Source organism: Lampetra fluviatilis, chromosome 5, assembly GCF_964198595.1.
Source record: "Lampetra fluviatilis chromosome 5, kcLamFluv1.1, whole genome shotgun sequence".
Classification (NCBI taxonomy): Eukaryota; Metazoa; Chordata; class Hyperoartia; order Petromyzontiformes; family Petromyzontidae; genus Lampetra; species Lampetra fluviatilis.
In genome coordinates this window covers 67882-82826 of record NC_136279.1, presented here as the reverse complement: position 1 = coordinate 82826, position 14945 = coordinate 67882, and the positions used below count along the sequence as shown (strand labels likewise).

Sequence of the window (14945 nt, the reverse complement as noted above, 5' to 3'; positions counted from 1 at the left end):
GCAGCATTTATTTATTCACAATGGTTGCACAGTGACAGGCACAACCGAGATAACGCCTATGCTACGCGTGCCTGGCTCGGCCACGCACTCAGTCTCTCCCGTAGGGTACGCGTGCCTAACTCTGCCTTGCACTCAGGCTTTCCGGCTACGCTCTCCCCACGGGGAGCTATCAGACCCCTACGCGCACCCGGCTCGGCCACGCACTCAGTCTCTCCCGTAGGGTACGCGTGCCTAACTCTGCCTTGCACTCAGGCTCTCCGGCTACGCTCTCCCCACGGGGAGCTATCAGACCCGCCTTGCCAGGCCACGGGTCTCGACCACTGAGTTACACAGCCCGGCCCTTACAAGGGCGTCGGGCCGTGAATCCCAAGGCCTCGCCTCCGAGCCTCACAGAGCCCCGGCCCTTACAAGGGCAGCGGGGCTAGGGGTCCCAGGGCCTATCTCTTCCTCCGTTTTCTGTCTTCGCCGGTTACCAACTCCCCGAGTGCCTCCGCGCATCGCCTTACATAGCCCTCCACTCCAGGGGGCGGGGCCCTATGCGGACCGCGATGTGGGCACCCGCCTGCGGACCGTGATGTAGCCACCCACCACGCGCTGTCTCACGATCCTCCCTGCCAGCACATATCACCACTACACATGCACCATGTTATAATCTGTCACAAAGAACATATTTTTTTAGAACCCCGTCCCTCATTCTGATATTCCCATAATTATCACCTTGCTGGAAAACATGGGTGCAAGGCGATCACGGGAGTGTATTTTCCTCAGGCCAATGGGGCCCTTCTGCTCCGTTTCTTTACTCTCAAACGAGTGGGCACTTACTGGACCTAAGCATTGTTCACATTCCTCATGGCTTCTTTTTCATATAACAGGAATGCACACTCAATAATGTACCACCATTTCAAACACATTTTTATTCATCAAAATATTGTGCAGTGTCTCTAATCAAACTTACACAAACTAACATCTTGAAAATAAAACAAAGGTGCAACTGTGTACAGTAAATTGTTTTGGAAGTAAAAAAATTACAACAAAAACACATAAGTGGAGGATCACCATATTTGGTGGGAATTGCATGCATCTGTGTTTAATAGATTACACAGCCGTTTAGAAAATCGAGAGCATTTAAAAAACAGACAAATTACAATTGCAGGAACTTTGCGGTCTGCCTTGGCTCAATCTAAATTATTGAAAACATTTGTTTCCATAGCCCACGTACGTGTTTAATGTATGCATCATAGTTACCAATGAAATATTTTCAGACTTTAACACATACCTACATCGTTTTCAAATCACTTAACAAATTCCCTAAACACACCATCAATCTTGGGCGATTACAAACTAAATATTATAACGTTGCCAGAAACTGCCATGGAATTAATGTTAGAATTGCAGAGATACTTCCCATTAGCCCGTCACTGTATGAAGCCAGATACATCTGTATAAGACGTAATAAGTTCATGCTACACGTGTCCTTGGAAAAGAGTATTTAAGTGAATACCCTATGTTGAAATCTATGATAAAATCTAGAATATGCCCTGCAGTCTAAAACTGGATAAGCTAGTAGACAGTAGCAGTCTTTCAAAAATAATAGAAATGCCAAGTAGTGGGCCACAATGGTAAATTACAAAATGTTTAAGGCTCCTGGCTAAGGCTTCATACATATAAAACGAATCTTATCACTAGCTACATACCGTTAAAGTACAAGGTCACAAAAACAAAGCTTCAAGGAAATCTCATACATTGTAACACAAATGTATTACTCTTTCTGCTGGCCGGAGTGGCTAGGGGAACATCATTGTCATCCTGCCTAACATTAAAATGTTTACATGTGGAGAAATTGCCGAGAGTCTAGACTGAATATTGTATGTCCCAGCTACAGTTGCAATATTGTGGCATGCAAAATGCCCTCATGGAAAAAGCATACTTCCCTTGATCCCTTTTCCACAACTGCCACACCTATTAAATCAAATACTTTTTGTCACTTCCATAAAATAACTGACTGAGAAATACAACATGGTATCTACACAGTGTCGATATTTAAAATCAGACTTTACAACTGAAATATATCTATTTTTATTTTCCGATTTCTTTAGTAAAAATCTATTGAAAATGATACACAACACAATATTTATACTATTAAACTTTAGTCTATTAATTTATTCAATTTGAGAAGACATTTTAAAAGCAGACTCACCAGCATTTTAATGGCTTCATTATGTATATTTTTATACAATATAGCAATAGTAATATCTACTCCTGACAATATTTTACATCTGCCCTACCTTTTGTGGCTTTCAACAAATGATTACCTTTACCCTGTCTTTTCAAAGCACCACAAAGTACATTGTAACATCAGCAATACATTATGTATATCATTTTGAGTGTCGATGTAGTATTCTGTGCTGTCCTCACTCACACTCCCGGGCCCTCTCCTTTGTGAGCCCGCTGAAGTACTTGTCGCGGAACGCGTTGTGCCCCTTATAAGGGTTTTGTCGCACATCTTGCATATGTGCATAACGATCAACCTCCTGGGGGGAAAAAAATGTTGTCATTCTCAACCACGCTGGCTTTTTGGAACGCCCTCACTGGTGTCTCAATGTGACTCGTGGTGTCTTTTACGTATGCCAATATTATAGGAAAAATTACTCAACATATATTAAAATTGCATACAAACTCATAAGAACAGTGTTATTGAAACTCAAAAGTGAAAAAATCAGTAACATAAAAACAAAGTACAGTGCTTAAATAATTAGAAAGCAGGAAAAAACCCACCACATTACAGCAGAAATTGAAAACTGTACAAATATAAGTGAATCTTCAATAAAACAAATTTCCGGTGACAAAAGTTAGCCCCGACAATGTAATGAAAACATGTTTACACAATACTATAAATGCACTTTAATGTTCATACTGTGAATGAATATTCACATTATTCTAATATGTCAGTCACTCGATCAGGCATCGATGGCTGATTTCTAATATAAATAGCCGAGTCGACCTCCATCTGTTTTTTTTACTCATTGATTGCGAGTCGAGCACCAAGCCACAGCACCACTTGGCCATCCTGACTGCAAATGTGCTGATGTTGGCAATGCTCACCTCAAAGTCCTTGATCTTCTGCATGGTGAGGAGGCGGCGGCCACTCTGGCTGTTGAGCATCTGCTCACAGTTGCTCACGAGCTTCAAGCACGGATGCCGGGGCACAATCTCCTCCGTGTAGCTGGGATGACGAGACAGTTCCACATGATCTGGTGGGGCTATCACTCTTGAAATATGAGTAACTCTTGAACTTCAATGTTGAAGCATTTCATGTTAATTAACCGGTTAAAAGGGCAGTGTACTCGGCTGCATAGTTCAACTCACTCAGGTCTGAAGACGGGCAACCAGTAAACAAGCCGCCCCCCATTCACCAGGTACTCCGCTGCAAAGTTGAGCAGATCCACAAAGATATCACTCAGATGGTATTCCCTGCTCTCGGGCATGTGGTTATCTGCGCTGAAACAAAAACAAAGCAAAACCAGCAGCTATTTCTCCACTTTGGCAGTGGCTTTATTAAAAATATATTGCAATAATTTCTTCAGAACAACCATTGCCATTACCAATTTGAAGTTATTTCATTTTAGGCAAATAATCCAATATTAAATTACTTACACGTCATCAGGGACTTTGCCATTTTCACCATACGATCCAATTTTTCTCGTGGACTCTCGGATTCCATATGGCGCTGTTGGTAAAAATAAATGTTAATTTACTTACAAGCTACATATGGTCCGAAAAACGTTCAACATACATATACATACAAAAAATGTAACGCAATTATTTGCCTATTTTTTGCTCACATACTGTGTGTAATTATATAAAGTCTTTATAATTGCAAGTGGAACTTATTGTATTGACACTGTATGGAAGATGGGCCAAGTCAACTCCCAACCAGTATTTTAAGCTGCAACTTTCTGATTGCGAGCTACTCACTCTACCACGGAGGCACTCAATACACCTGGCCGGACACTACACGTGAGTAACGCATTCATGGAACTAGGCACAAAACATGACAGTGTATTGCCCCTATATAAAACATGAGTACTAAAGCAATCTGTTGTAAGAGATGTCATGGAAACTGCTTATACGGTCAGTGAGGATGGCATCAAAGAGTTGGTGTGGCCTCCAGATGGGACGCGAAGCGTCTGACACCAGCACGTCTGCGTACAGCTGCTCCAGGCCATACTGTCGCAGGTTTGCACGGATGTTCTCGTCAGGCCCACGCCACTTCTGGTTTTTTCGGCTTGCCTTTCCTATAAAGGAAAGCATCGGGCATAGTCTAAAGCAATAACATGCACACATGGCTTTTGCTGCACAGATTCCTACATTATCATATTAAAATTATACTTCTTAGGCAGATTAGAGTTTGCAAAATGCATAATTAAAACAAGCCACTTCTTGTTTGAGCTGCTCTGTGCTAGAAATTTGTTGGATATTAAGGCATCTCCTGTTTCCATTAAGACAATATGTCGCAGTGTGGCCGAGCAGTAGCACGTTTGACACTTGTTGCAAAAAGTAATGGTTCGAATTGGAGTAGGGAGTAGTTATCATGACACTTCTTTACCCGGGAAAGCCTCACCGAGTCTCATGACTCTTTCAGGAGGATCTTGACGTGTTTTTGCAGTCGATGCGATGAATGCTACGTGTAATCTCAATTGAGTAATTGGTGGGTAATATTTCAAAATTTGGACCATGACACTGGCACACCATGGCCTACACTTGCAATTTACATCACAGGATCTTAAATGTCCACTGTGAAGATGGTGTATATTTATACGGCTGACACACCCGCAGTATCAGTGGGTAAAACTGCAGGCGTATTAACCATACAATACTAAGCGCCATCTGCTTCATAGTGGGCGTTAACATCCCGAGACGCCAATAGAAGAAAAGTGGGCCCTTGTATGCCGGCATCTTGGTCCAAATTAAAAACTCACTTGTAAATTACTTATTTGGGAAATGCATAGCAATCATCGCTACCGACTGCAAAAAAACACTTGGCAGAACCCTCATAAAAAAGTCTTGAGACTTGGTGAGGCTTTCCTAGGTAAATGAGTTGTAATGTAGTGGAGCCTATACTTTAGGTTGGTTGGTAACCCTATACTGTTTTTTTTCCTGGCCACTTTCCCTTCTAATATGAATTAATGTGTGCTGGTGAATTGCCAACAAATATGGGCAGGGCAAACTTAGATACTAGGTTGCAGAATTTAGAGATGTCAGTGCAGAATGCACTACCAGTAATACACAATTCATTTGTGCATATTTCGAAAATAAGACAATGGAACTCAACGTTCCTCATAAGCTAGCCTGAACAGTTGAGTCCTGAGCTGTCGCTTGAAGGTGGACGATGCTTGGCTGCTGTGAATGTACGTAGCTGGTGCAGCAGCTACGTAGCCCCCTCTTTCTTCACCAGCTCTCTGCCAAACGAATAGTTTCATCCCGCTGTGTTTGATCAGGAAATGGAGGTTCTGCCCAGGTTAACATGTTCCTGGTGAAATCGGAACATTCCACTTGAACATTATTTATACATCTTACATTGTAAAGCATCCATTGAATCCTGTACTGTGTGCTATCTGCTTAAGTGAGGTTTGATGTGAAGGTCATACCCAGTCCATGGATTGTGTTGTAGTCAATGTCGCTGCCCATGACAAATGCGCCAAACCGAGCACAAGCTACCAGCAGGCTCCCTGCACACAGGCAAGATTTAAGACACATGGCAAAAAACAATGCTGTAAATTATTTTGGAGTAAAAAGCCAGCACAGCATGTGGTTGCAAAATAGAAAATACTCTTTTTCAATTATGCACAATGCCTATGTTTCCATCAGGGCTAATAGAACTCACACAGGACAAAACATCTGCTATGTTATGCACTCGACATCATTCTGACAGTTATTTACACGTGGAAATAAGCTTACAGGGCTTAGGAAATCACTCTTCTATTTTAATGCATATTTGCATGGAGCTGGAATAAAAATTTTACATTCATCATCAGCCATGATAAATCCATTGGTCAAGAGGCTCCCCCAAGCCATTTCCATCTCTCATGTTCCTACAATGCAGCTATTGATCTGCAATGCAACAACAAACCTGCGCAAGATCTGATTTCATCACTCCATCTCTGCATTTGATGGGACTCTTGGGGATGTTCTTTCCTTTGGTTGCCACTCCATCAGAAGACTCAACCACCGACGATCAACCCTTCTTTCGACATGTCCTATTACTTGTCTTAAGGCAATGTCTCTAACTTATGTGTTCTCTAATACGTGTTACTGTTTGTCTCTGTAATTTCAAGCATGCACCTGTTCCCTACTTCTTTGCAAACCTTTTATAAAAACATACTTTATGCACGTGTATTGTAAAATACCGAGCAACAATCATAAAAACAATAGTAACCTGGTCAAGTTATATAGCAGTGCCATACTCAGCATTGTGAAACGCTGAGTAAGGTACAACTATATAACTTTCCACATGTACCAGTGACTGAATTGAAAACTACACACTCGTTCTCTTATATAAATAGTTGGCAAAGATCATTGGAAACAAATCATGACAAACTTAGAGGCCAATCAACCGTGAGCATGGGCAGGGTTTATTAAAGGTTTCTCTACTATTGACTACATACATAAAGCAAAAGCTCTGTTATCCGGCACTTCACCATACGGAATGCTCTATTAACTGGCATCTATCAGATGGCAATACGAATCTTCCTTCACGTATCTGGAAAACATCTGAGAGCCAACTGGCATCTTGCCATGCATGTGCTTACCATAGATCTGTTGTTAATGGGAGCTTCAGGATACTGCCAAGCGGTGGTGGTCGCAGAAGTCTATACATACAGGACTGTACTACTGTGTATTGTACTCTAAACGGCTCCACTGCTTCTCCACAATCAACTTAGAATGCTCTACAACTGATTGGCGAGTACCTCTGTAAAAGTATTGATTCTTAAATCATGGTTACAATGTAGGCTTAGTTTCTTTCTTGAAAAGTTTTATGTACTTGGAAAATTTGGTGAACCATAAGTATAATTCTCAGAAAACCTGCATATTTGATCAATACATCGCGGCCACCACTTGAATGTGGATGCAGTACCGGCCCTAGTGAGGCTCGGTGAGCACTGACAGTGATGGATGGCACCACACTCGGCGTGCAGTGCTAGCCCCTACAGGATAGAGTGCGTGAGTGCCGGCCATGGAATAGGGTTACAAGGGGCCATGACACTCTGCTTGACCCTGGAGGACACGTGACCGGTGTAGACCGGTGGTGTCTACACGGGAGCCCCCAAAAGGGGGCTAGGGGTGATCACGTGTCTGGGTAAAGATGCTGCTCGACGATTCGAGAAAGTGGTCAGGGCGAAGGGCGGAGCGAGCCCCGCCACACAAGATATAAGCCGGGCCCCCAGAGGGACCGGCTGCTGTTGTTATCCTGACGAAACCTACGTTCTACGTCCAAGAAGAGTCTCCAACACGTGAGCCTGGACCCAAGCTGTGGTCCTGTCCGTGGTAGCCAGTTACTGTGTGATTAGTGTAGTTAGCCTGGTGGTCACCACCATAGGTTGTATAGTGTTTAACCAGTGTTGGTATTAAATAAGTGTATTGCCTCCAAAGAGTACGTCTGTGACTCAGTTTGAGCCCACCACAAATGCATTTCACTTGAAATTGTGCCTCGTCTTTAGTTTATAAAAAACTTCCCATTCAATAGAAATCGATGCAGTCACCCAAACTCTCACAAATCTATTTAAGGCCAATTATATATTTTAGCAACATTAACGTTCCAATATCTGGTTACTTCCACTCACTGTATCATAAGAACACTGGAGCATAAACAATCAAGCGAACTACAGTCATCCTCACAGTGGCTTTTGACTAGTCATTGAACAAAGACGGTCACTGCATCACACACTTTCAGGTGCGCTTCTGCGGCCGTCTGGAACGCTCTTCCTTCTGACATTTGGGAGCCACTGGAACTATGCACCTTTAAATCTAAATTGAAAACTAATTTGTTGAGAAATGGTTTATGTGTTTAGTTTGTTGTCCTTCCCCCGCACCTCCAATGAGCATGGTTGGCTACCTATAGTGCGGAAGGAGTTCAACATACATACTGGGCAAATGTAAGCTGAATACATCTGCTCCCTATGGGTAGACTACTAATATCGTACCAGTGCCAACGAATGGGTCGCACACAAGGTGCCCTGGTTGCACTCTTGCGTGGTTAGCCATGATGAAGGCCAGGCCGGCGTCCATGCTGGTGTTGCCAATGAAGTGACGCGTCTTCACACTGTAGCTCCGCAGTAAGTCACGCTGTCCATCCACCAGCTGTTTAAAAGATGGCACCATATCATATTAACCACCACTGAATAATAAGCCTATATTTTTCAGTGCCACATTCATTTGTTTGAATTTTAATGTGGCTTTTTGTGTTTAGTGTATTGTCCTTCCCCGCACATTCGATGAGCACGGTTGGCTACGTATGGTGCGAAAGAAGTTTAACATACATATATTCCGCACATCTCTCAGATATTGAGTCCATGAAGCAGTGCTTAGATATGGGATTGGTACCAGGATTTATAAAGCAATATAGCACACTTTATTGAGTGTAGTGACTTACTACATGCTTGTAGATGTTTACATATCGTGTACTTTATGACCAGTAGCTTTACAGTGCTAATTATTCTTGACTACCACTTACATGTGTTTTTTTATTATAAAATGTAATTGTGTAGAGTCTGTTGTGTCTGTTTTCGCTTTTGTATATTAATCTACCTCTTTATTTGTTTGTTTGTATTATCTAACCAGTCTGTACTTTGAGGTTCCGCAGTTAGCGCTCGGAGAAATGTGTGGATGGTGGCAATTGTTAGAATAGGGCTGCGGGAAATTGTGAGTTTTTTGTGGATATTAGGAGTTGTGGATAATAGGGTCACGGCTAAGAGGAGTTCTTCTGTATAGTCTATAACAGGTTACAACTACCCTTCGAAAAGTCCGTCATGCATTTTTATTCATGTCTTGGGGACACAAAAACACAAGTGTCAATTCCATCTGTTACCTCATAATGGTACCAATTCACCTATTAACCTGTCTGACCCATGGACTAAATGTGCACAGCATATGTTTTGGTTATATGTGATGCCCATATAAGTGTCACTTGACACATTATTGCTAAAGATATAACTATATAAGGCACTACACTGAATCATTACTGTTTGCTTTAATTGATGTATAGCAAGATAAAACGTTTTTTTAATCATTGGAGCCTAAATTCACAGAATTGTGTACATTTGATCAAATACAATGCATACTATAAATATACACAGTGTAAGTTGGTCAGCCAACACCTACCCATCTGCCGAAGTAGAGGCAGAGAGGGTCTGTGGGAACGTTGTTAGGGTCCAGCCCATAATCTTCCAGGAGGAAAAAATTGTGATCTGGGTTTTTTAAGTCCACTCGCCCATTAAACGGAAGGACATCCAATGACTGAAACAGACAAAATAACAAAAAATATGCTTTGTTAAAGGCCACTGTACACACAACCTTTAATTTGGCTGTAAAAGTATGGACACATTGCTATGCCTGCCACAAACACACAACCATGCAAATGTTTTTTAACATAGAAAGCATTGGTGGCAAAAGTGGATGTTGGCAAAGTCTCATAAAGACAAGCTGTCACCATACCCAAGACCACTCGATTAACAATGCAACCAGCACCCTCTTGTATGAGCACACCACAGTCAAATCCTTACCTCAATCCTCTGCAGACGCTCGTTGTACTGGAGAGTCTTGTTAAAAGTGTGTATTGTGATCTTGAATGAAGATTCTGGGTGGCACAGCTGCCTCTGTTAGAAAAGCCGGGTCATCCCATATTCATAGCCTGGTACAGACTGATAATGATATTGCACTTTGAGCAGTGAAATCAAGGATTACAAATGGCAAAAAATCATCTCGGTGCATGCCTTTGCTACCCTGGAGAAATGTGTTTTCATTATATACAATAACTAGCTTTACTACCTGGCTTCGCCTGGGGCTTGGATTAACTATGCCCGGCCACCTTTGTCTCCCCAGTGGCGATGTTCACACACCACAGCAGTTATTCGTTTGAGGCTGAGTCGACCTAGGGGAGGCCCAGGAGCGGTTAAAATAATCGTCACCGGTGGTGGCCATGAGCAGGAATCAAACTCGGGTCATCGGGTTCGTAGCGCAGCGCGCGAATCGCTACGCAGTCGCTGCCCCCCCCCACACACACAGGATAAAGACAAAGATCCCCCGTGCAGCCTGTGAGACTGTAGGGGGCAAGTGCTGTTAGCGAGCACCTATGAAGGCCGGCACGAAGAACGCCTTAGACCTGCAACACATTTGTATTTCACTTTACCCGCGATCAGTAGGCACACTCCGTTACGCTTCCGCACGCGCGGGTCACATGACAGATGTGACGTCACAGCTCACTTGCTGTTAAAAATATATGCATTATTGCGCCCCGCCCCCCCAAAAACACAAAAGTCTATTTTTATAATGTGTGCATGGTGTACAGTCTGGAAAGTACCCACATGGCAAATTTCAAGTTTGTTGCATGTCGGGAAGTACGCTAAACATTTTGAACAGACACACAATCACAAATTTCCCTTTTATAAATATAGGTTAGTAGACAAATGTATAAAATAGGCAATTCTAACAAAGTATTAATGTGAAACTAGAGAAAGATAATGACTTTTATAGTAGTAATATTATGTATTACAAATAATAACAGCCACCATTTTCCTTTTTGCGAAACATTGACAGAACCATGATTAGGGTTCTGTCAATTTTCTACACCAAATCTTCCATTCACCCTTGTGCTTTGTTCTAAATAAGTCACATTGATCATCATTGTGCTCTCCTTTATAAATCAATACAAAGGAACTTGCATTTGTTTAAGTTTTTATTCACCACCTTTGCTAAGGACCGGCCAATCGGTAAATTTGACTTGTTCGTAACAGATGTAATCCTCTGCAACCTGAGATGCAAAAAGAAAATCGTTATGTGAGGGGGGTTAACACTAAACTTATGAACATGTCCTTATTCCTTCACCCAACAGTTTCATATTTTACACTTGTTTACCTAGAAGAGCCTCACCGAGTGTCAAGGACTATTTGAGGAGGGTTCTGCTAAGTTTTCACAGGAGAGAGCAACATGTGCTGTGCTCTATGTTTCCCAATTAAGTAATTTGAGAGTGCATTTCAAATGGGAATTATGACGCCAGCAAACAATGGCCTACTCTTATTCGAAGGATGCACCAAGATTTTTAACGTCCTCTGTAAAGCAGACGGTGCGTAGTGTTGTATGTTTAAAACATGCACATAATCCACCAGGGTGGCCTGCTCTTTCAATCCTGGTCTCCCTTGGAAGAGAGATTTATCATCTCAATGAGCTCTCACCTAGTTGAAGATGAAGGCTGTGATTGAGAATGCTTTACAAGTGAACATTGAAAGTAAAAAGTAAATAATAAATGTTCTCACGATGTGCTCAGATTGTGGTTTGAGGGAAGCCAGCAGCTCCTGATGGGTCTTCCCCATTCCCCACAGCTCTATAGCAGACCTATAGGGAAATACAAACCAGTATATTACCATATTGCTGGTGAGAACTTTACGCCGAAAGGGAAAGACAGTTATTCATGTTGCAGTGCTTACTTGGCGCATACGGTCCTTTCCATGACTTTTCGAATTGTTTCCTCCGATGTTCCCAAAACAACCAAAAATGGGCCCTAGTAAAAGCATTCAGAGCATAAGAGTAAAATCAGAAATGTAACATTTTTATTTGATAAGTCGATGTGTGTGCAATATGCGACACGACGACTGTTCACACCAGGATTATACATGTCCACCTCACAGATAGGTGGCTCTGTGGGAGCGTGACAGCGGTCGTGCGAGCAAGTTTAAATATTTAATATACAGTCATACCTCGGTATACGACCGCTTTGGAATACGTCGAATTTGGTATGTCATGTTTTAACGAGAAAAAAATGTCTTGGGATACGACATCTTGCTTAGGATACGACGCGCATGCTAGAACTTGAATGGATGAGTCACCGCATACCCGCGTATACCCCGTTCACGACTGAAACAAAGCACGGCTCCTCAGTCTGCCTGTACAGTAGATCTCGTTCAGTGCACAACCCTTGATATAACTCTCGGTGAATTTTCACGTGTTTTTTGTGATGTAAACATTTTTTTCAATTCATTTCAATTTATGTATGCATTTATTTAAATTTATGTATGCATTTTAGTCATAAGTAGTGTCTAAATTATTTTATACAACCCCATTAATGTATAATATGCCATATAAAATATAATTTCTTATACTCTGGAACGGATTATTTCCTTTCCCTTTATTTCTTATGGGAAAAATTCGTTTGGTATACGTCATTTTCGGTATAAGTCCTACCTTCTGGAACGAATTAACAACGTATACCGAGTCATTCAGACGCTGTCTTACCGACAGACCGGTTCTTCACCTGAGGATGGCTGCTTGCGTTGTGGCCGAAACGTCGTGAGAATTATTTTATTATGTTTTATTTTTATTATTTTATTATTTCCCTTCTACATGACTTTACCGAAAGAACCAAGAAGACGTATACCGAGGTTCCACTGTATTAAGTATTTCAGCCAGTTGGCCAAGATTCGGCAAAACTTAGCCCACTCTTCACCCAGGCAATTTTAGAGCACTAAGTGTTTCTAACCTAACATTAAAACAATAGCATACTTATTAATCACAAACAACATACATTACTTTTGATTAAAAGCTTTCGTGACTGCAGGGATTCATATTCTTGGTTCTTTCGGTAAAGTCACGTAGGAGGGAAATAATAAAATAATATAAATATAAAACAATGTTTTATAAATAAAATAATATAAATACATGTATATTATTTTATTATTTCCCTTCTACGTGACTTTACCGAAAGAACCAATAACATATATTACTATTTTTAAAAATCATAAAACCTAAAATCTCATCAAATATTGGTTGGGGGGTAGCTCAGCCCATCATCCACCTGGGGTTGACAAAATAGTATCATTGTGTGGAAAGTTAATGGTTGTTTTCCTCTGGATATGTTCACCCTTACCATAGGGATGAGGAATTTCCACCACTGGTTCAGGGCTGTCAACTGGAGATGAGCACCGCCTGAATTCTCATTTGAGCAGGAAATCCCATTGACTTTTTGAGGTTTGCATGCACTGTGCCAACGTTGAGGACAGTTTAAACCAGCTAATGGACATCTCAGAGTTTACAGACAACTGATCGGTTCACAGAAATTGAGTTCTCATTTTGCATACCCCGACAAGAAGTTGTCCATGCACACAAACATGAATATTTTATCTTAAAGTTCTTACTTTGTCAGAACTTCCACCTGTGTTGCATTCCAAGTGCTTTCCGCACACTGAGAACAGCGCCCTCAGCTCCTGTGGGAATGACCACGCACTGCTGTCACGATGTTGTGTTCATACAGAAACGCTCGGCATTTAGCGACTTATTTGTTTATGTAAACAATGAAAATCGCACTTGTTTTAAGCAAACGGACTACGAGTTCTGATCCTTGCAATATATTAATGTCATATGCTGTTGCTGCAATCTACAGACATTAATTTGTGTAAAGCACACACAAAATGTAAAAAATATATTTTCAAAACAAATTCCAAACAAAGTGTGTTGGCATATCTGGGAGGTCGCATGCCTTCTGTGCAGCAGTTGCGGAATATTACAGAGAAAAGAAGCGTTGGTGTCGCGTGGTGGCATCAATGGCTTTGGCCATGATGATACATTCAGCTTGACACACAAAAATGTAAGCAAGACATAGTCACCGCCATTCTGAAACCCGAAAAGCCACAAGATTCGCCCTCCAGCTACAGGCCAATATCCCTCTGGCCCTCCACCTCCAATCTTATGGAACGTGCCAAGCAATGCCTGCCATAATTGACAGTCGGCCCCCAACTACCTCCCGAACAATCCAGATTTCGAACTGACCGTAGCTGCTGCAAACGGATCGTTGCGTTCACAACCCTCACAGAAGCTGGTTTTCAATGTCAACAGAAAACTGGTACAGCAATGATTTTTTTACCTTTCTGCTGCCTACGTCACCGTTTTGGCATCATGGCCTGCTGCGGAAGATGGCCAAAATCATCAGATGGTGTTCTATTGTACAGTACACCGAATCGACACGATGCTCAGTAATCGTACTTTCCGAGTACACCTTGTTGATATACACAGCCGCAAGATGTTATGAAGTGGCCTCCCTCAAGGCTCGGTACGAGAAACATGACTTTCTAACACGGGACCTGGCATGTCTATCAGGATAGGCATATAATGCGTGGGTGCTGTCGCTGCTGTTGAACCAATACACCTGTCCATACTCAATATTAACCAGTCAGGTGGCTCAGCGATAGCGCAAGCGGCTCGCAAGCGTAAAGGTTGCGAGTTCAAATCCTGGTTTGAGGATTGACTCAGCCCTTCATCCCTCCGATACAACGGGTACCAATTTATCGGCAAGTCAGCAGTGACTGTCCTCTTGAAATACTTGCACCCGGCATAGAAATGTGGAGTTTAAACCACTGACCCAGGGCTGCAAACAGATTAATATCGCCTAAATCCTCATTTGACCAGAAAATGTCTTTAACTTTATTGAAATTTGAGTCAACCTTTCACCTGCACGGCCAAGCACATGTGTCCACTATGGTTCAGTCTAGTAACAGAGCCTCCATGGGCTGAGGTGCGTGCTGGGAGAGACCGCGGGAGCGTGAGGTGTCACTGGGGCGAGCGGGGCTCACGGGCAGCCTGAACTCCACGTGCTCCTGCGCCAGCAACAGCAGGAACCGGCCACACGTGCTCGTCGTGGAAGCCGCCATGTTGACGAGTGACGCCATCGCATACATTTGCTG

General features: G+C 42.4%; 1 protein-coding gene across 3 annotated transcripts; it reads right to left on the bottom strand.

The window, feature by feature from the left end:
- Positions 1 to 943: 943 nt before the first annotated feature.
- Positions 944 to 14938, bottom strand: TRMT11 (tRNA methyltransferase 11). 3 transcript variants are annotated; one of them, XM_078856289.1, is made up of 13 exons: positions 14835 to 14938; positions 13404 to 13472; positions 11700 to 11773; positions 11529 to 11607; positions 9780 to 9872; positions 9379 to 9513; positions 8202 to 8358; positions 5649 to 5729; positions 4131 to 4295; positions 3655 to 3727; positions 3367 to 3498; positions 3103 to 3223; positions 944 to 2531 (listed from the first exon to the last, which is right to left on the bottom strand). In XM_078856289.1, the coding sequence occupies exons 1-13, from the start codon at positions 14928 to 14930 to the stop codon at positions 2412 to 2414; spliced, it is 1395 nt and encodes a 464-aa protein (XP_078712415.1). In that variant the 5' UTR covers positions 14931 to 14938; the 3' UTR covers positions 944 to 2411. The 3 variants fall into 3 exon arrangements, with proteins under 3 accessions (XP_078712415.1, XP_078712417.1, XP_078712416.1); XM_078856291.1 differs by lacking the exon at positions 14835 to 14938 and adding an exon at positions 14129 to 14207; XM_078856290.1 differs by lacking the exon at positions 9780 to 9872.
- Between the last annotated feature and the right edge of the window lie 7 nt (positions 14939 to 14945).

Coding starts and splice junctions, on each gene's coding strand:
- TRMT11 (XM_078856289.1), bottom strand. CDS start 14,930: ATGGCGTCACTCGTCAACATGGCGGCTTCCACGACGAGCACGTGTGGC. Junction 8,359..9,378: donor GCCTCTACTTCGGCAGATGG/GTAGGTGTTGGC, acceptor TCTTTTAAACAG/CTGGTGGATGGACAGCGTGA. Junction 4,296..5,648: donor CAACACAATCCATGGACTGG/GTATGACCTTCA, acceptor TTTCCTTTATAG/GAAAGGCAAGCCGAAAAAAC.